Genomic DNA, 13,578 nt, shown 5'->3' with positions numbered 1-13,578 from the left:
TTCTCTGGCTTGATCTTGGTCCTCTTGATCTGCATGTTGATCCTCCGGAGCTCTTGGTCCCTTGCACTCTGACTTGGGTTGGTGCCTCAATCATGTTCCCGTGCCTATGCACAGTCTAAACAATAAACTCAGGGTTTGTTGCACCAACAAGTCCCATCAATATACTAATTCAACTAATAAGAAGAAGATTTCCTAGGAGTACTGCATATGTTTGGAGCAATGAGGTAATTTTATCCTATGTGAATTTCTTTCTCTTGCCTTACCTGATTTTGTTTTCCTCTCAATTTTTTCAGGTTCCAAAGTTTGGCAACGGCTAGCTTGATTTGGAGACATTTCCTATTAGTAGAAGTTAAACTTTGGTACAATCGTGAAGGGCGATTATTTTCCTTGCTTCCTTTTATAAGACTCGATCCAACTCCACTCCTTTGCCACCCTGCTCCGCCACAACCTCCCGAATCGGTCGGCACAAGAAATGGGAAGGCGCCGCCGGTTCACTTTGCAGTACACCAGCGACGACGACGACGACAATGCTGCACCCGAGGCGCCCAAATTCACAGTCCCCGACTCCTCGCGCCACAAGAAGCAGCAGCGCCGCTACCACGACGACGATGACGACGAGGCGGACCTGGAGCTCGCGAAGGAGGAAGAGCAAGAGATGAGGAGCAACGAGGAGGAGGAGACGCAGGCCCGCAAGCCCGCGCGCCCTGCTGAGAACAGCGACGGGGAGCTGGGCCACAAGGCGGAAGCGGATGAGGAGGGGGACGACGGAAATGGTTCGGATGCGGTGCCCTTGGGCAATCCCGTGGAGGTTCCTGGCGAGGGGAAGCACTACTCCTCCTTCGAATACGAGGGCAACATCTACAAGCTCGTAAGCTGCCACCCTGCTACTTTTCTCCTCCTTTGAGCTTTAGGGGTTTTAGGGTTTTGGAGGCACTCAACTTTTATGCTTTCTGGTGGGTGATTGTGGTGGCTTGTGCAGGAGGATTCGGCGATGTTCTCGCCTGATCTGGAGACCGACAAGCCCTATGTCGGCATCATCAAGATATGTGATTACGGAACCAATGTTACGACTTGTGACCCTTGAGGATATTAGTACTTTGGCATGTGTCTTATAAAATATTTCTGGTCACAGCTTAGTTTACACACACAAATATTTTTGGTTCTTGGCCTCTAGCCTTCTAGACATATTGATGGCTCGCTGGCTGGCTGCACTATTTACTTGTAAAGTTGTTTCCATAGTTCAACAGTGTATGCCATGATTTTTATCAAGCAGCTTCTTGTGAAGCCTATCTTACGTTCTATGGCTGGAGTCATTGTCTATTTTGAGTACTTGCTGAGCCAAAGTTCCCATCTATTTTGAGCTGCATGAATGTGTTCCTGTTCTAATGTTCCTTATTTATTTCACTTAATTCCGTTATCTTGGCCTACTTGCTATAGTATTTATTTCTCAATAGCAAATTATATTATTGTCTTGCGACAGGGTATAATTGAAATTGATGGGAGCTTATCCGTAAGTGCTCAGTGGTTTTATAGACCAGAAGAAGCCGAGAAAGAGGGTGGTGACCTAAGGGAGTTATTTTATAGTTTTCATATTGATGAAGTGCCAGCAGAGTTAGTTATGCACATGTGTGTGGTCCATTTCATTCCTGAGCACAAGCAGGTGCCAAGTAAAAAGGAACACCCTGGATTCATTGTCCAACAGGTGTATGACCACAGAGAGGAGAAGATGTATAAAATAACGAATAAGGACTATGAGGATGACAAGCAGCATCAGATTGATCTCCTTATTATGAAAACAATAGACCGTATTGGGAGGCTTCCAGATCGTGATCCTGAAGATATACCTGGTGACAACACTGATAAATTATCAAGACGAGGCTTGCGGAAGAGACCTCTGAAGCCTAAAGATGTTCCAAGAGATGCTTCAACAGGCATATCTGAGCAATTCAGAAAAGAAGATACACCCGTGAATGATAATCTGAAGTATTTTGCCATCCTTGTCAGATATGAAGTGATTACTGGTAACCAGTATTGATAGAGGCGGGGGTGTCCCGATCTTTCGATGAGATGATAACTATCGATTTGGTGGAGACGACTTTGACGATCCGACTACAAACGTGCACGACGTTGTGCCTTAGCAATCGCTAAACCAACCTCCTGAGGTTACTGACGATGCCGGAAGCACGGTCAGCCTGACCACGAAGGTCTATTCCTGCAAGCAATCGAAGAACGAGCAAGAATATGATAAATCAATCTGAATATTGCAAATATATATGAGGTATTGATAATGGTCGGGATCCGTAAGCGGTCTTGGTCTGGTCGTTGGACACAAACGAAGTACACGAAGTTGCAATGGCTAACTTTTAACTAAACAAATCCCCAGGAAAGAGCTACTAGATGGATCTACTTATATAGGAGCAAGGGGTGGCGGCCAAGGAGGTGGGAGGACGTCCCAAGGCAGCCTAAAACTAACCCTAGGTCGTACAAGGCTCATGGGCCCAAGTGGAGGTGATGTAACACCTTTGGACTTGTAGTTTGACTCGGATTCTGCTGCAGCATCAGATTGTTTCGTCCACAACTCAACGCTCCGGACGAATTTGAAGGTGATTCCAATTGGGTTGGAAGGTGCACGAAATCTAGTTTCCAACAAAAAAAGAATCACCCAATTCGGAGTCCGTATGAAAAACTTGTGTGCGTTTTGAGTCAGGTATGTCTGTGCAGTCCGAATCTGAATCCAGAACGTGAGAGACTTGGACTCTATCTTCTCTTGGGCCAAAAGTGACGTGAGAGAACTTTTTGGACAGCAAATAAACATCTCTTTCTTCCTTATCTTCATATGTGGATTGTACAAATGTCCCATATACCTGCAATTAGACAAAACACAAAAGTGTGTGAAGTATTTTTGTTCTAGATAACACAAATAGATTATTGAATAGTTTGCACTAGAAATCACCTGACAAATATGCATATATGCAATATTTTTGGTCATATCCAAGGTAGTCATGTCCTCATCAACTTGATAGAGGCAAAGGTGTCCCGTCTTTCGATGAGATGATGGATATCGCTTTGGTGGAAGTCGACTTTGACGATCCGACTACGAACGTGCGAGGACGTCGCGCCTTAGCAATCGCTAAACCAACTCCGAGAGGTTATTGACCACGCCAGAGCACGATCAACCTGACCACGAGGGTCTGTTTCCTGCGAGCAAACGAAGAACAAGCAAGAAACTAAGATTGCAATCTGGATATTGCGAATATAAGATGAAAGCTTTATTGATCAAGGTGGGGTTCTGTGACGCCTTTGTCTGGTCGTTGAACACAAACGAAGTACGCGAAGTTGCAGCTATGGCGAACTTTTAATCTAAACAAAACCCAAAGTCTAAACGATGCCCTAAGGGCTGTATATATGGAGGAAGAGGGGGGAATTTCGTGGCCCTTGGTGGAGGGGTTCGAAATCAACCCTATCTCTTGTTTCCCCACACATACGGACTCTAAAAATAGCCTATACTTATGTATTTCGAAATTACATGGGCCTGGCCCAATAATAAGGTGACGCAGCACCTAAAATAGCCTCGGGACGAAATTTATGAAGTGGCATCTTGTATATTTCGTCCAAGGCTTCATGCACCCATTATGGTGGCTTCAAAGTCCTGAAATCATCACTTGTAACTCCGTTCTTGTTCTTGCTCCAATGTTCATCCTTCTCCAAGCTAGGCCCTTCATTTGTAAGCAAAACAAATGTATCCAATTTAGGCAGCATCATATTCTCATGAACATTAGAATCATTACCAAGAAACGAAAGTACCTGGTAATTTAGTTGGCATGCACGAGCTCTAGTAATTGGTCCAGTATGTATAGCAGCAGGGGCTGTGGGTGTAACAATTGTATTGATGTCCTCATCATTCATTGATGCTAGTTGTGCTACGCCCTGACCTTATTAGTGTTCTAGGCTCGCGTCTCTAGTCCGGTCTAGCCTAGGACCAGCACAGTACCGTCGTTGAGCGTTTATTCAACATTGCATCTTTGAATTGATTATTGCTAATCTTTTGCTACCATATATAGCCAACCCAGCTCCACATATTTCTACACCGTGTATACGTACGCTCCCCTGGCAATCGCTTTACTCAATATTCGGAGTTACTTGACACCGCTGGTTGCCGATCACCGCCTGCTGCATGGTAAGAACTTGTAAGACATTGATATTTGCTTTACTGTGAGCGTTTTACCACCACATCCTAGTAGTTATAGGAACATTATTTTTGGGTTTTGTTTCTTGTTCTACTAATCATGACAGGATCCAGAGTCAATTCATGGGCTTTGTCGATCGCGGGAGACGTGCCACCACCTTTGCAAATACCACAACCGTCACGAGAGGTGCACAAACATCCAAATGCACATGATCAGGTTAATGTATCTATACCACCATTTAATGGCCGTTTTAAACCTGCTTTATATATTGAATGGGAGTTTGACATAAAAAATATATTTGCTTCCCATAATTTCAATGAACATAAAAAGGTTAAGGTTGCGGTTGGTTCTTTCACTGGTTATGCTTTGGTTTGGTGGAGTGAATATTGTCGGTTACACCCTGATTATATACCTACTACTTGGGATGATTTGAAATTTGCCATGCGACATACTTTCGTCCCTGCTTATTATACTCGTGACATGATTAAGAAGTTGCAACACTTAAAACAAGGTAGTGAAACTGATAGAGGCGAGGGTCCCGATCTTTCGATGAGATGATAACTATCGATTTGGTGGAGACGACTTTGACAATCCGACTACAAACGTGCACAACGTTGCGCCTTAGCAATCACTAAACCAATCTCCTGAGGTTACTGACGATGCTGGAAGCACGGTCAGCCTGACCACGAAGGTCTATTCCTGCAAGCAATCGAAGAACGAGCAAGAATATGATAAAGCAATCTGAATATTGCAAATATATATGAAGTATTGATAATGGTGGGGATCCGGAAGCGGTCTTGGTCTGGTCGTTGGACACAAACGAAGTACACGAAGTTGCAATGGCTAACTTTTAACTAAACAAATCCCAAGGAAAAGCTACTAGATGGATCTACTTATATAGGAGCAAGGGGTGGCGGCCAAGGAGGTGGGAGGACGTCCCAAGGCAGCCTAAAAATAAATCTAGGTCGTACAAGGCCAATGGGCCCAAGTGGAGGTGATGTAACACCTTTGGACTTGTAGTTTGACTCGGATTTTGCTGCAGCATCAGATTGTTTCGTCCACAACTCAACGCTCCGGACGAATTTGAAGGTGATTCCAATTGGGTTGGAAAGTGCACGAAATCTAGTTTCCAACAAAAAAAGAATCACCCAATTTGGAGTCCGTATGAAAAACTTGTGTGCGTTTTGAGTCAGGTATGTCTGTGCAGTCCGAATCTGAATCCAGAACGTGAGAGACTTGGACTCTATCTTCTCTTGGGCCAAAAGTGACGTGAGAGAACTTTTTGGACAGCAAATAAACATCTCTTTCTTCCTTATCTTCATATGTGGATTGTACAAATGTCCCATACACCTGCAATTAGACAAAACACAAAAGTGTGTGAAGTATTTTTGTTCTGGATAACATAAATAGATTATTGAATAGTTTGCACTAGAAATCACCTGACAAATATGCATATATGCAATATTTTTGGCCATATCCAAGGTAGTCATGTCCTCATCATCCTCCCCTTCTTGAAAATAAAGCCGTCCTCGGCGTTGCTTAATCTGAAATGTGGCTAACAAAAGAGACAAGGTGTACATGTTGTATATGTATATGTCATCCATTTTTACTTCCCTTGATTTTTGCATATATGACACATGAATAGATGAGTAACTTGCATAGTTCATAAAATCTAAAGCCAAAAAATTAGCACAAGAAGTAGAAGGCATGAAAATATTGCAACTCAGTTTGCACATATAAGTGAAGCTCTTATTCATTTCAAAATGATTGACAATGTTCATCATTAAACCATCCCAACATTGGTGAATAAACCTTACTTGCATCAAATTTACATGCTACAACATGCTTAAATAAGCAAACATGCAATAAGTCATTCAACACAGAATCATCACCAAGATTAGAGGTCATATCAAAATGATTAAACATTGGTTCTTTTGCATCAATAGTTAATTCAATGGGTGCACTCAAAATTGTTGGTATTTCAGTTGTTTGATCACATGGCAAAGTCAAATTATCAACGTAGTGATGAGGACATCAATACAATTGTTACACCCACAGCCCCTGCTGCTATACATACTGGACCAATTACTAGAGCTCGTGCACGCCAACTAAATTACCAGGTACTTTCGTTTCTTGGTAATGATTTTAATGTTCATGAGAATATGATGCTGCCTAAATTGGATACATTTGTTTTGCTTACAATTGAAGGGCCTAGCTTGGAGAAGGATGAACATTGGAACAAGAACGGAGTTACAAGTGATGATTTCAGGACTTTGAAGCCACCATAATGGGTGCATGAAGCCTTGGACGAAATATACAAGATGGCACTTCATAAATTTCGTCCCGAGGCTATTTTAGGTGCTGCGTCACCTTATTATTGGGCCAGGCCCATGTAATTTCGAAATACATAAGTATAGGCTATTTTTAGAGTCCGTATGTGTGGGGAAACAAGAGATAGGGTTGATTTCGGACCCCTCCACCAAGGGCCACGAAATTCCCCCCCTCTTCCTCCATATATACAGCCCTTAGGGCATCGTTTAGACTTTGGGTTTTGTTTAGATTAAAAGTTCGCCATAGCTGCAACTTCGCGTACTTCGTTTGTGTTCAACGACCAGACAAAGGCATCACAGAACCCCACCTTGATCAATAAAGCTTTCATCTTATATTCGCAATATCCAGATTGCAATCTCAGTTTCTTGCTTGTTCTTCGTTTGCTCGCAGGAAACAGACCCTCGTGGTCAGGTTGATCGTGCTCCGGCGTGGTCAATAACCTCTCGGAGTTGGTTTAACGATTGCTAAGGCGCGACGTCCTCGCACGTTCGTAGTCGGATCGTCAAAGTCGACTTCCACCAAAGCGAAATCCACCATCTCATCGAAAGATCGGGACACCCCGCCTCTATCACGTAGTCCTCTAAAATAGGTGGTGTGATCAAAGTAGTGGGTAGCTCATCAGATGGTGCATTCAAATTGACAAGGCTTTCATCATTCTCATGTAGAGATGGAAGATCAGTACCTTTGTCATTACCTCTTATGATCAACTCAGATGATGTAGCCACTCTCGGGGGCGATGTGTCACATGGTGGAGGTGATGTAGTCCTGACAACAACGGATGTGGTTGTCATAGTATGCCTAGTAGTTGAAGGAACAATCATATCAACTCTTGGAATGTGCACCGTGCGCTTGTTCTCCTCGTGGCCAACACGTCGTTTTATTTCCTGTTCAGCTTTGTAAGCAAGATGAAACAAATGGTCCATAGGATAACACTCTTCATGAATTAGTATCTCTTGAATATCACGATTTAATCCTCCCCAAAATCTATCCATAAAATCATCTTCACTTTCTTCTAAAGAGGAATGCAACAAGGTAGTTTGTAAATCATCATAATATTTTGTTACAGTTTCACTACCTTGTTTTAAGTGTTGCAACTTCTTAATCATGTCACGAGTATAATAAGCAGGGACGAAAGTATGTCGCATGGCAAGTTTCAAATCATCCCAAGTAGTAGGTATATAATCAGGGTGTAACCGACAATGTTCACTCCACCAAACCAAAGCATAACCAGTGAAAGAACCAACCGCAACCTTAACCTTTTTATGTTCATCGAAATTATGGGAAGCAAATATATTTTTTATGTCGAACTCCCATTCAATATATAAAGCAGGTTTAAAACGGCCATTAAATGGTGGTATAGATACATTAACCTGATCATGTGCATTTGGATGTTTGTGCACCTCTCGTGACGGTTGTGGTATTTGCAAAGGTGGTGGCACGTCTCCCGCGATCGACGAAGCCCATGAATTGACTCTGGATCCTGTCATGATTAGTAGAACAAGAAACAAAACCCAAAAATAATGTTCCTATAACTACTAGGATGTGGTGGTAAAACGCTCACAGTAAAGCAAATATCAATGTCTTACACGTTCTTACCATGCAGCAGGCGGTGATCGGCAACCAGCGGTGTCAAGTAACTCCGAATATTGAGTAAAGCGATTGCCAGGGGAGCGTACGTATACACGGTGTAGAAATATGTGGAGCTGGGTTGGCTATATATGGTAGCAAAAGATTAGCAATAATCAATTCAGAGATGCAATGTTGAATAAACGCTCAACGACGGTACTGTGCTGATCCTAGGCTAGACCGAACTAGAGACGCGAGCCTAGAACACTAATGAGGTCACGTGTAGCACAACCAGCATCAATGAAGGATACAAAGTAGCTCTGGACAGCAAGATATAAGTGAAGATCATAACGGCAGTAAAGATAATGATGTGAAACAATAGCCAAGCTGTTTTACTGAACAGTGCACAAAACAAATTCCAATCCGAATTCAGGTACGAGATTGATTCTAGATAGATCCAATTTTTTTTCTTCTCTCTTTTTTTTCTCACGCTTTTTTTTTCTTTTTCTTCTCCCTCTTTTTCTTTTTTTTTCTTTCCTTTTTTCTCTCTTTTTTTTCTTTATCTTCTTTTTCTCCCTCTTTCGAAGACAAACTAGATAAGATGCAGATTCGATCAGGCGAAGATGTGAGTGACTCAACTATGATTATGACAATAAACAGTGCGTAGCACGTGGTGGAAATTGGTGGATTGGATGGTGGACAGCGGATGGGATAATGATGCAGCGGCTGCGTGACTAATGTGAACAGAACTCGAAACTCTAAAGGAACTAGACACTAAGACCAGCAACTCGACACGACGATGCAACCGATAATTCAACTATGCAAGCAATGAAAAGAAAATTGCAAAGGCTCAGACTGGCTTGGACCAAGGATGAATAGATCTAACTTTTTTTTGTGGCTTTTTCTTGGATAATAGGTAAGAAAATAAATCTAATCTAGGAAAACTGGAAATTCTCACCGAGCAACCTGAAAACTGATACCACTTGATAGAGGCGGAGGTGTCCCGATCTTTCGATGAGATGATAACTATCGATTTGGTGGAGACGACTTTGACGATCCGACTACAAACGTGCACGACGTTGCGCCTTAGCAATCGCTAAACCAACTCCGAGAGGTTATTGACCACGCTGGAGCACGATCAACCTGACCACGAAGGTCTATTCCTGCAAGCAATCGAAGAACGAGCAAGAATATGATAAAGCAATCTGAATATTGCGAATATATATGAAGTATTGATAATGGTGGGGATCCGTAAGCGGTCTTGGTCTGGTCGTTGGACACAAACGAAGTACACGAAGTTGCACTGGCTAACTTTTAACTAAACAAATCCCAAGGAAAAGCTACTAGATGGATCTACTTATATAGGAGCAAGGGGTGGCGGCCAAGGAGGTGGGAGGACGTCCCAAGGCAGCCTAAAACTAAATCTAGGTCGTACAAGGCCAATGGGCCCAAGTGGAGGTGATGTAACACCTTTGGACTTGTAGTTTGACTCGGATTCTGCTGCAGTATCAGATTGTTTCGTCCACAACTCAACGCTCCGGACGAATTTGAAGGTGATTCCAATTGGGTTGGAAAGTGCACGAAATCTAGTTTCCAACAAAAAAGAATCACCCAATTCGGAGTCCGTATGAAAAACTTGTGTGCGTTTTGAGTCAAGTGTGTCTGTGCAGTCCGAATCTGAATCCAGAACGTGAGAGACTTGGACTCTATCTTCTCTTGGGCCAAAAGTGACGTGAGAGAACTTTTTGGACAGCAAATAAACATCTCTTTCTTCCTTATCTTCATATGTGAATTGTACAAATGTCCCATACACCTGCAATTAGACAAAACACAAAAGTGTATGAAGTATTTTTGTTCTGGATAACATAAATAGATTATTGAATAGTTTGCACTAGAAATCACCTGACAAATATGCATATATGCAATATTTTTGGTCATATCCAAGGTAGTCATGTCCTCATCATCCTCCCCTTCTTGAAAATAAAGCCGTCCTCGGCGTTGCTTAATCTGAAATGTGGCTAACAAAAGAGACAAGGTGTACATGTTGTATATGTATATGTCATCCATTTTTACTTCCCTTGATTTTTGCATATATGACACATGAATAGATGAGTAACTTGCATAGTTCATAAAATCTAAAGCCAAAAAATTAGCACAAGAAGTAGAAGGCATGAAAATATTGCAACTCAGTTTGCACATATAAGTGAAGCTCTTATTCATTTCAAAATGATTGACAATGTTCATCATTAAACCATCCCAACATTGGTGAATAAACCTTACTTGCATCAAATTTACATGCTACAACATGCTTAAATAAGCAAACATGCAATAAGTCATTCAACACAGAATCATCACCAAGATTAGAGGTCATATCAAAATGATTAAACATTGGTTCTTTTGCATCAATAGTTAATTCAATGGGTGCACTCAAAATTGTTGGTATTTCAGTTGTTTGATCACATGGCAAAGTCAAATTATCAACGTAGTCCTCTAAAATAGGTGGTGTGATCAAAGTAGTGGGTAGCTGATCAGATGGTGCATTCAAATTGACAAGGCATTCATCATTCTCATGTAGAGATGGAAGATCAGTACCTTTGTCATTACCTCTTATGATCAACTCAGATGATGTAGCCACTCTCGGGGGCGATGTGTCACATGGTGGAGGTGATGTAGTCCTGACAACAACGGATTTGGTTGTCATAGTATGCCTAGTAGTTGAAGGAACAATCATATCAACTCTTGGAATGTGCACCGTGCGCTTGTTCTCCTCGTGGCCAACACGTCGTTTTATTTCCTGTTCAGCTTTGCAAGCAAGATGAAACAAATGGTCCATAGGATAACACTCTTCATGAATTAGTATCTCTTGAATATCACAGTTTAATCCTCCCCAAAATCTATCCATAAAATCATCTTCACTTTCTTCTAAAGAAGAATGCAACAAGGTAGTTTGTAAATCATCATAATATTTTGTTACAGTTTCACTACCTTGTTTTAAGTGTTGCAACTTCTTAATCATGTCACGAGTATAATAAGCAGGGACGAAAGTATGTCGCATGGCAAGTTTCAAATCATCCCAAGTAGTAGGTATATAATCAGGGTGTAACCAACAATATTCACTCCACCAAACCAAAGCATAACCAGTTAAAGAACCAACCGCAACCTTAACCTTTTTATGTTCTTCGAAATTATGGGAAGCAAATATATTTTTTATGTCGAACTCCCATTCAATATATAAAGCAGGTTTAAAACGGCCATTAAATGGTGGTATAGATACATTAACCTGATCATGTGCATTTGGATGTTTGTGCACCTCTCGTGACGGTTGTGGTATTTGCAAAGGTGGTGGCACGTCTCCCGCGATCGACAAAGCCCATGAATTGACTCTGGATCCTGTCATGATTAGTAGAACAAGAAACAAAACCCAAAAATAATGTTCCTATAACTACTAGGATGTGGTGGTAAAACGCTCACAGTAAAGCAAATATCAATGTCTTACAAGTTCTTACCATGCAGCAGGCGGTGATCGGCAACCAGCGGTGTCAAGTAACTCCGAATATTGAGTAAAGCGATTGCCAGGGGAGCGTACGTATACACGGTGTAGAAATATGTGGAGCTGGGTTGGCTATATATGGTAGCAAAAGATTAGCATTAATCAATTCAAAGATGCAATGTTGAATAAACGCTCAACGACGGTACTGTGCTGGTCCTAGGCTAGACCGGACTAGAGACGCGAGCCTAGAACACTATGAGGTCACGGCGTAACACAACTAGCATCAATGAAGGATACTAAGTAGCATCGTGATTGGTGGCTTGATAAATTTGTAGACACTATTCTGGCACTCCCTCATTCAAGAAATGTAAGTTGTACTTGCCATCTGAATTTGTCTCCAAACGTAATTCATTTCTTTGGGTACTTTTTTGCTCAATTCTCCCTGTTACACCCCCATGATAATTACTTTGATGAACAAATTGTACATGTTTGAACAAGGTTTGAGGCCTTGGCCTCTGAAGCATGCAGTGTAAATAGTCTGTCATGTTATACTCTGTTATATTTTCATTGGTAAATAACTGTGCAGTATGACTTCCTTCTTTTACTATGGATATTAGTAACTACATATAAATACCTAGCATGTCCAGCTAAGCTATACAACTAAAACCGAAGGGGCGGGTACGTCCTCACTCCTCAGTAGCCTTCGTGTTGGTACTCTGAATGTAAGTCAAGCCTCTACATTAAATGGTTATTGTTGGATCATAGGCCCTTTAGTCCCTTTTAGCAGCGGTGTTCACAAATTACATGGTCATGGATTAGAAACTTGGGTTAACTAGATTGAGACACCTGATGCGCTAGGCATAAAACAAAGTAATCTGTGTTAAAATATGAACTGTTAGTTCCACACGTCTTGCTTTGATTCATTTTGGCATGCTAAACATACGTGCATGCTTTAGTCTACACTTCATTGTTGAGGAAGTAGTGCATATTTGTATATATATTGCCTTATGAAAAGATATATATGTTTCCGAAGCCTTCTAGGTTCTTTGATTCGTTCTGTTCTCTTGCCTTCCTTACTTAGATGATTTGCCTTGTGACAATCTTCTATTTCTAGGATAATGAAAATTCTTATGCACCTAATGAGGTTGTTCCAATAGTAGCCTCCTTACAAAGATCAACGTTTGAAGCTCTTCATGCAGACTATCATAAGTATAACCAGAAAATGAGAACATTATTGTTCAATATCAAGGTATGGTTTTATCCATAGCCACTTTTGGGCTTATGTTCTTGGGAACATCTGAATCATATGCCTTTGGATAATTGTAATGTTAACTCATTAGGTTATACTGCATAATGGAACGCGAGTATTAGTTGTGATCAGCCTATGAGCATTGATAGTTTGCTGGTATCGATATGCATATCAATGTGCACGAGCATCTTATATGTGCTCAAGCATGGCACTAAGCATGCTTCAACATATATTGATATCACCTAAGAGCCAAGATGGTTATATATTGGAAAACAAAAAATATAAATAAATATCAGGTTATTCAAGTTAGAATCTTGTCCCACTGAACATTATTGTTTATTTTGGACCGTCCTCTGATTCCTCGGCGCAGTGGTAAAGCTGCTGTCTTGTGACCATGAGGTCACGGGTTCAAGTCGTGGAAACAGCCTCTTACAGAAATGTAGGGAAAGGCTGCGTACAGTAGACCCAAAGTGGTCGCGCAAGCGGGAGCTACATGCACCGGGCTGCCCTTTTTTTTGAAATCTGTTCCCTCCTTATCATAATATAAGACATTTTTTTATCACAGTATCAAAAAACGTCTTATATTATGATACAGAGGTAGTATTATATTAATTTACAGGTAACGACGCCTATGTTTTTATTGGTTCGTTACATGTCTCAAATCTATATGCTTTTCTGTTATTCTCTTTTTTACTGTCATACCTTGCTATGGTTCGAGCAACCGTAGACTGTGTAGAGCTAACTTTTTGTTGACC

General features: G+C 41.4%; 1 protein-coding gene across 1 annotated transcript; it reads left to right on the top strand.

Annotated features, from left to right (window-relative positions):
- Positions 1-472: 472 nt before the first annotated feature.
- On the top strand, positions 473-12,962 carry LOC123173007 (uncharacterized). Its single transcript, XM_044589875.1, has 6 exons — positions 473-868; positions 980-1,063; positions 1,481-2,030; positions 11,880-11,941; positions 12,689-12,823; positions 12,915-12,962. Exons 1-6 carry the CDS (start codon positions 473-475, stop codon positions 12,960-12,962), a joined length of 1,275 nt encoding a protein of 424 aa, XP_044445810.1.
- The last annotated feature ends 616 nt before the right edge of the window (positions 12,963-13,578 follow it).

This window comes from Triticum aestivum, unplaced genomic scaffold, assembly GCF_018294505.1.
Source record: "Triticum aestivum cultivar Chinese Spring unplaced genomic scaffold, IWGSC CS RefSeq v2.1 scaffold144447, whole genome shotgun sequence".
NCBI lineage: Eukaryota > Viridiplantae > Streptophyta > Magnoliopsida > Poales > Poaceae > Triticum > Triticum aestivum.
This window is presented reverse-complemented; position numbering and strand designations above follow the sequence as displayed.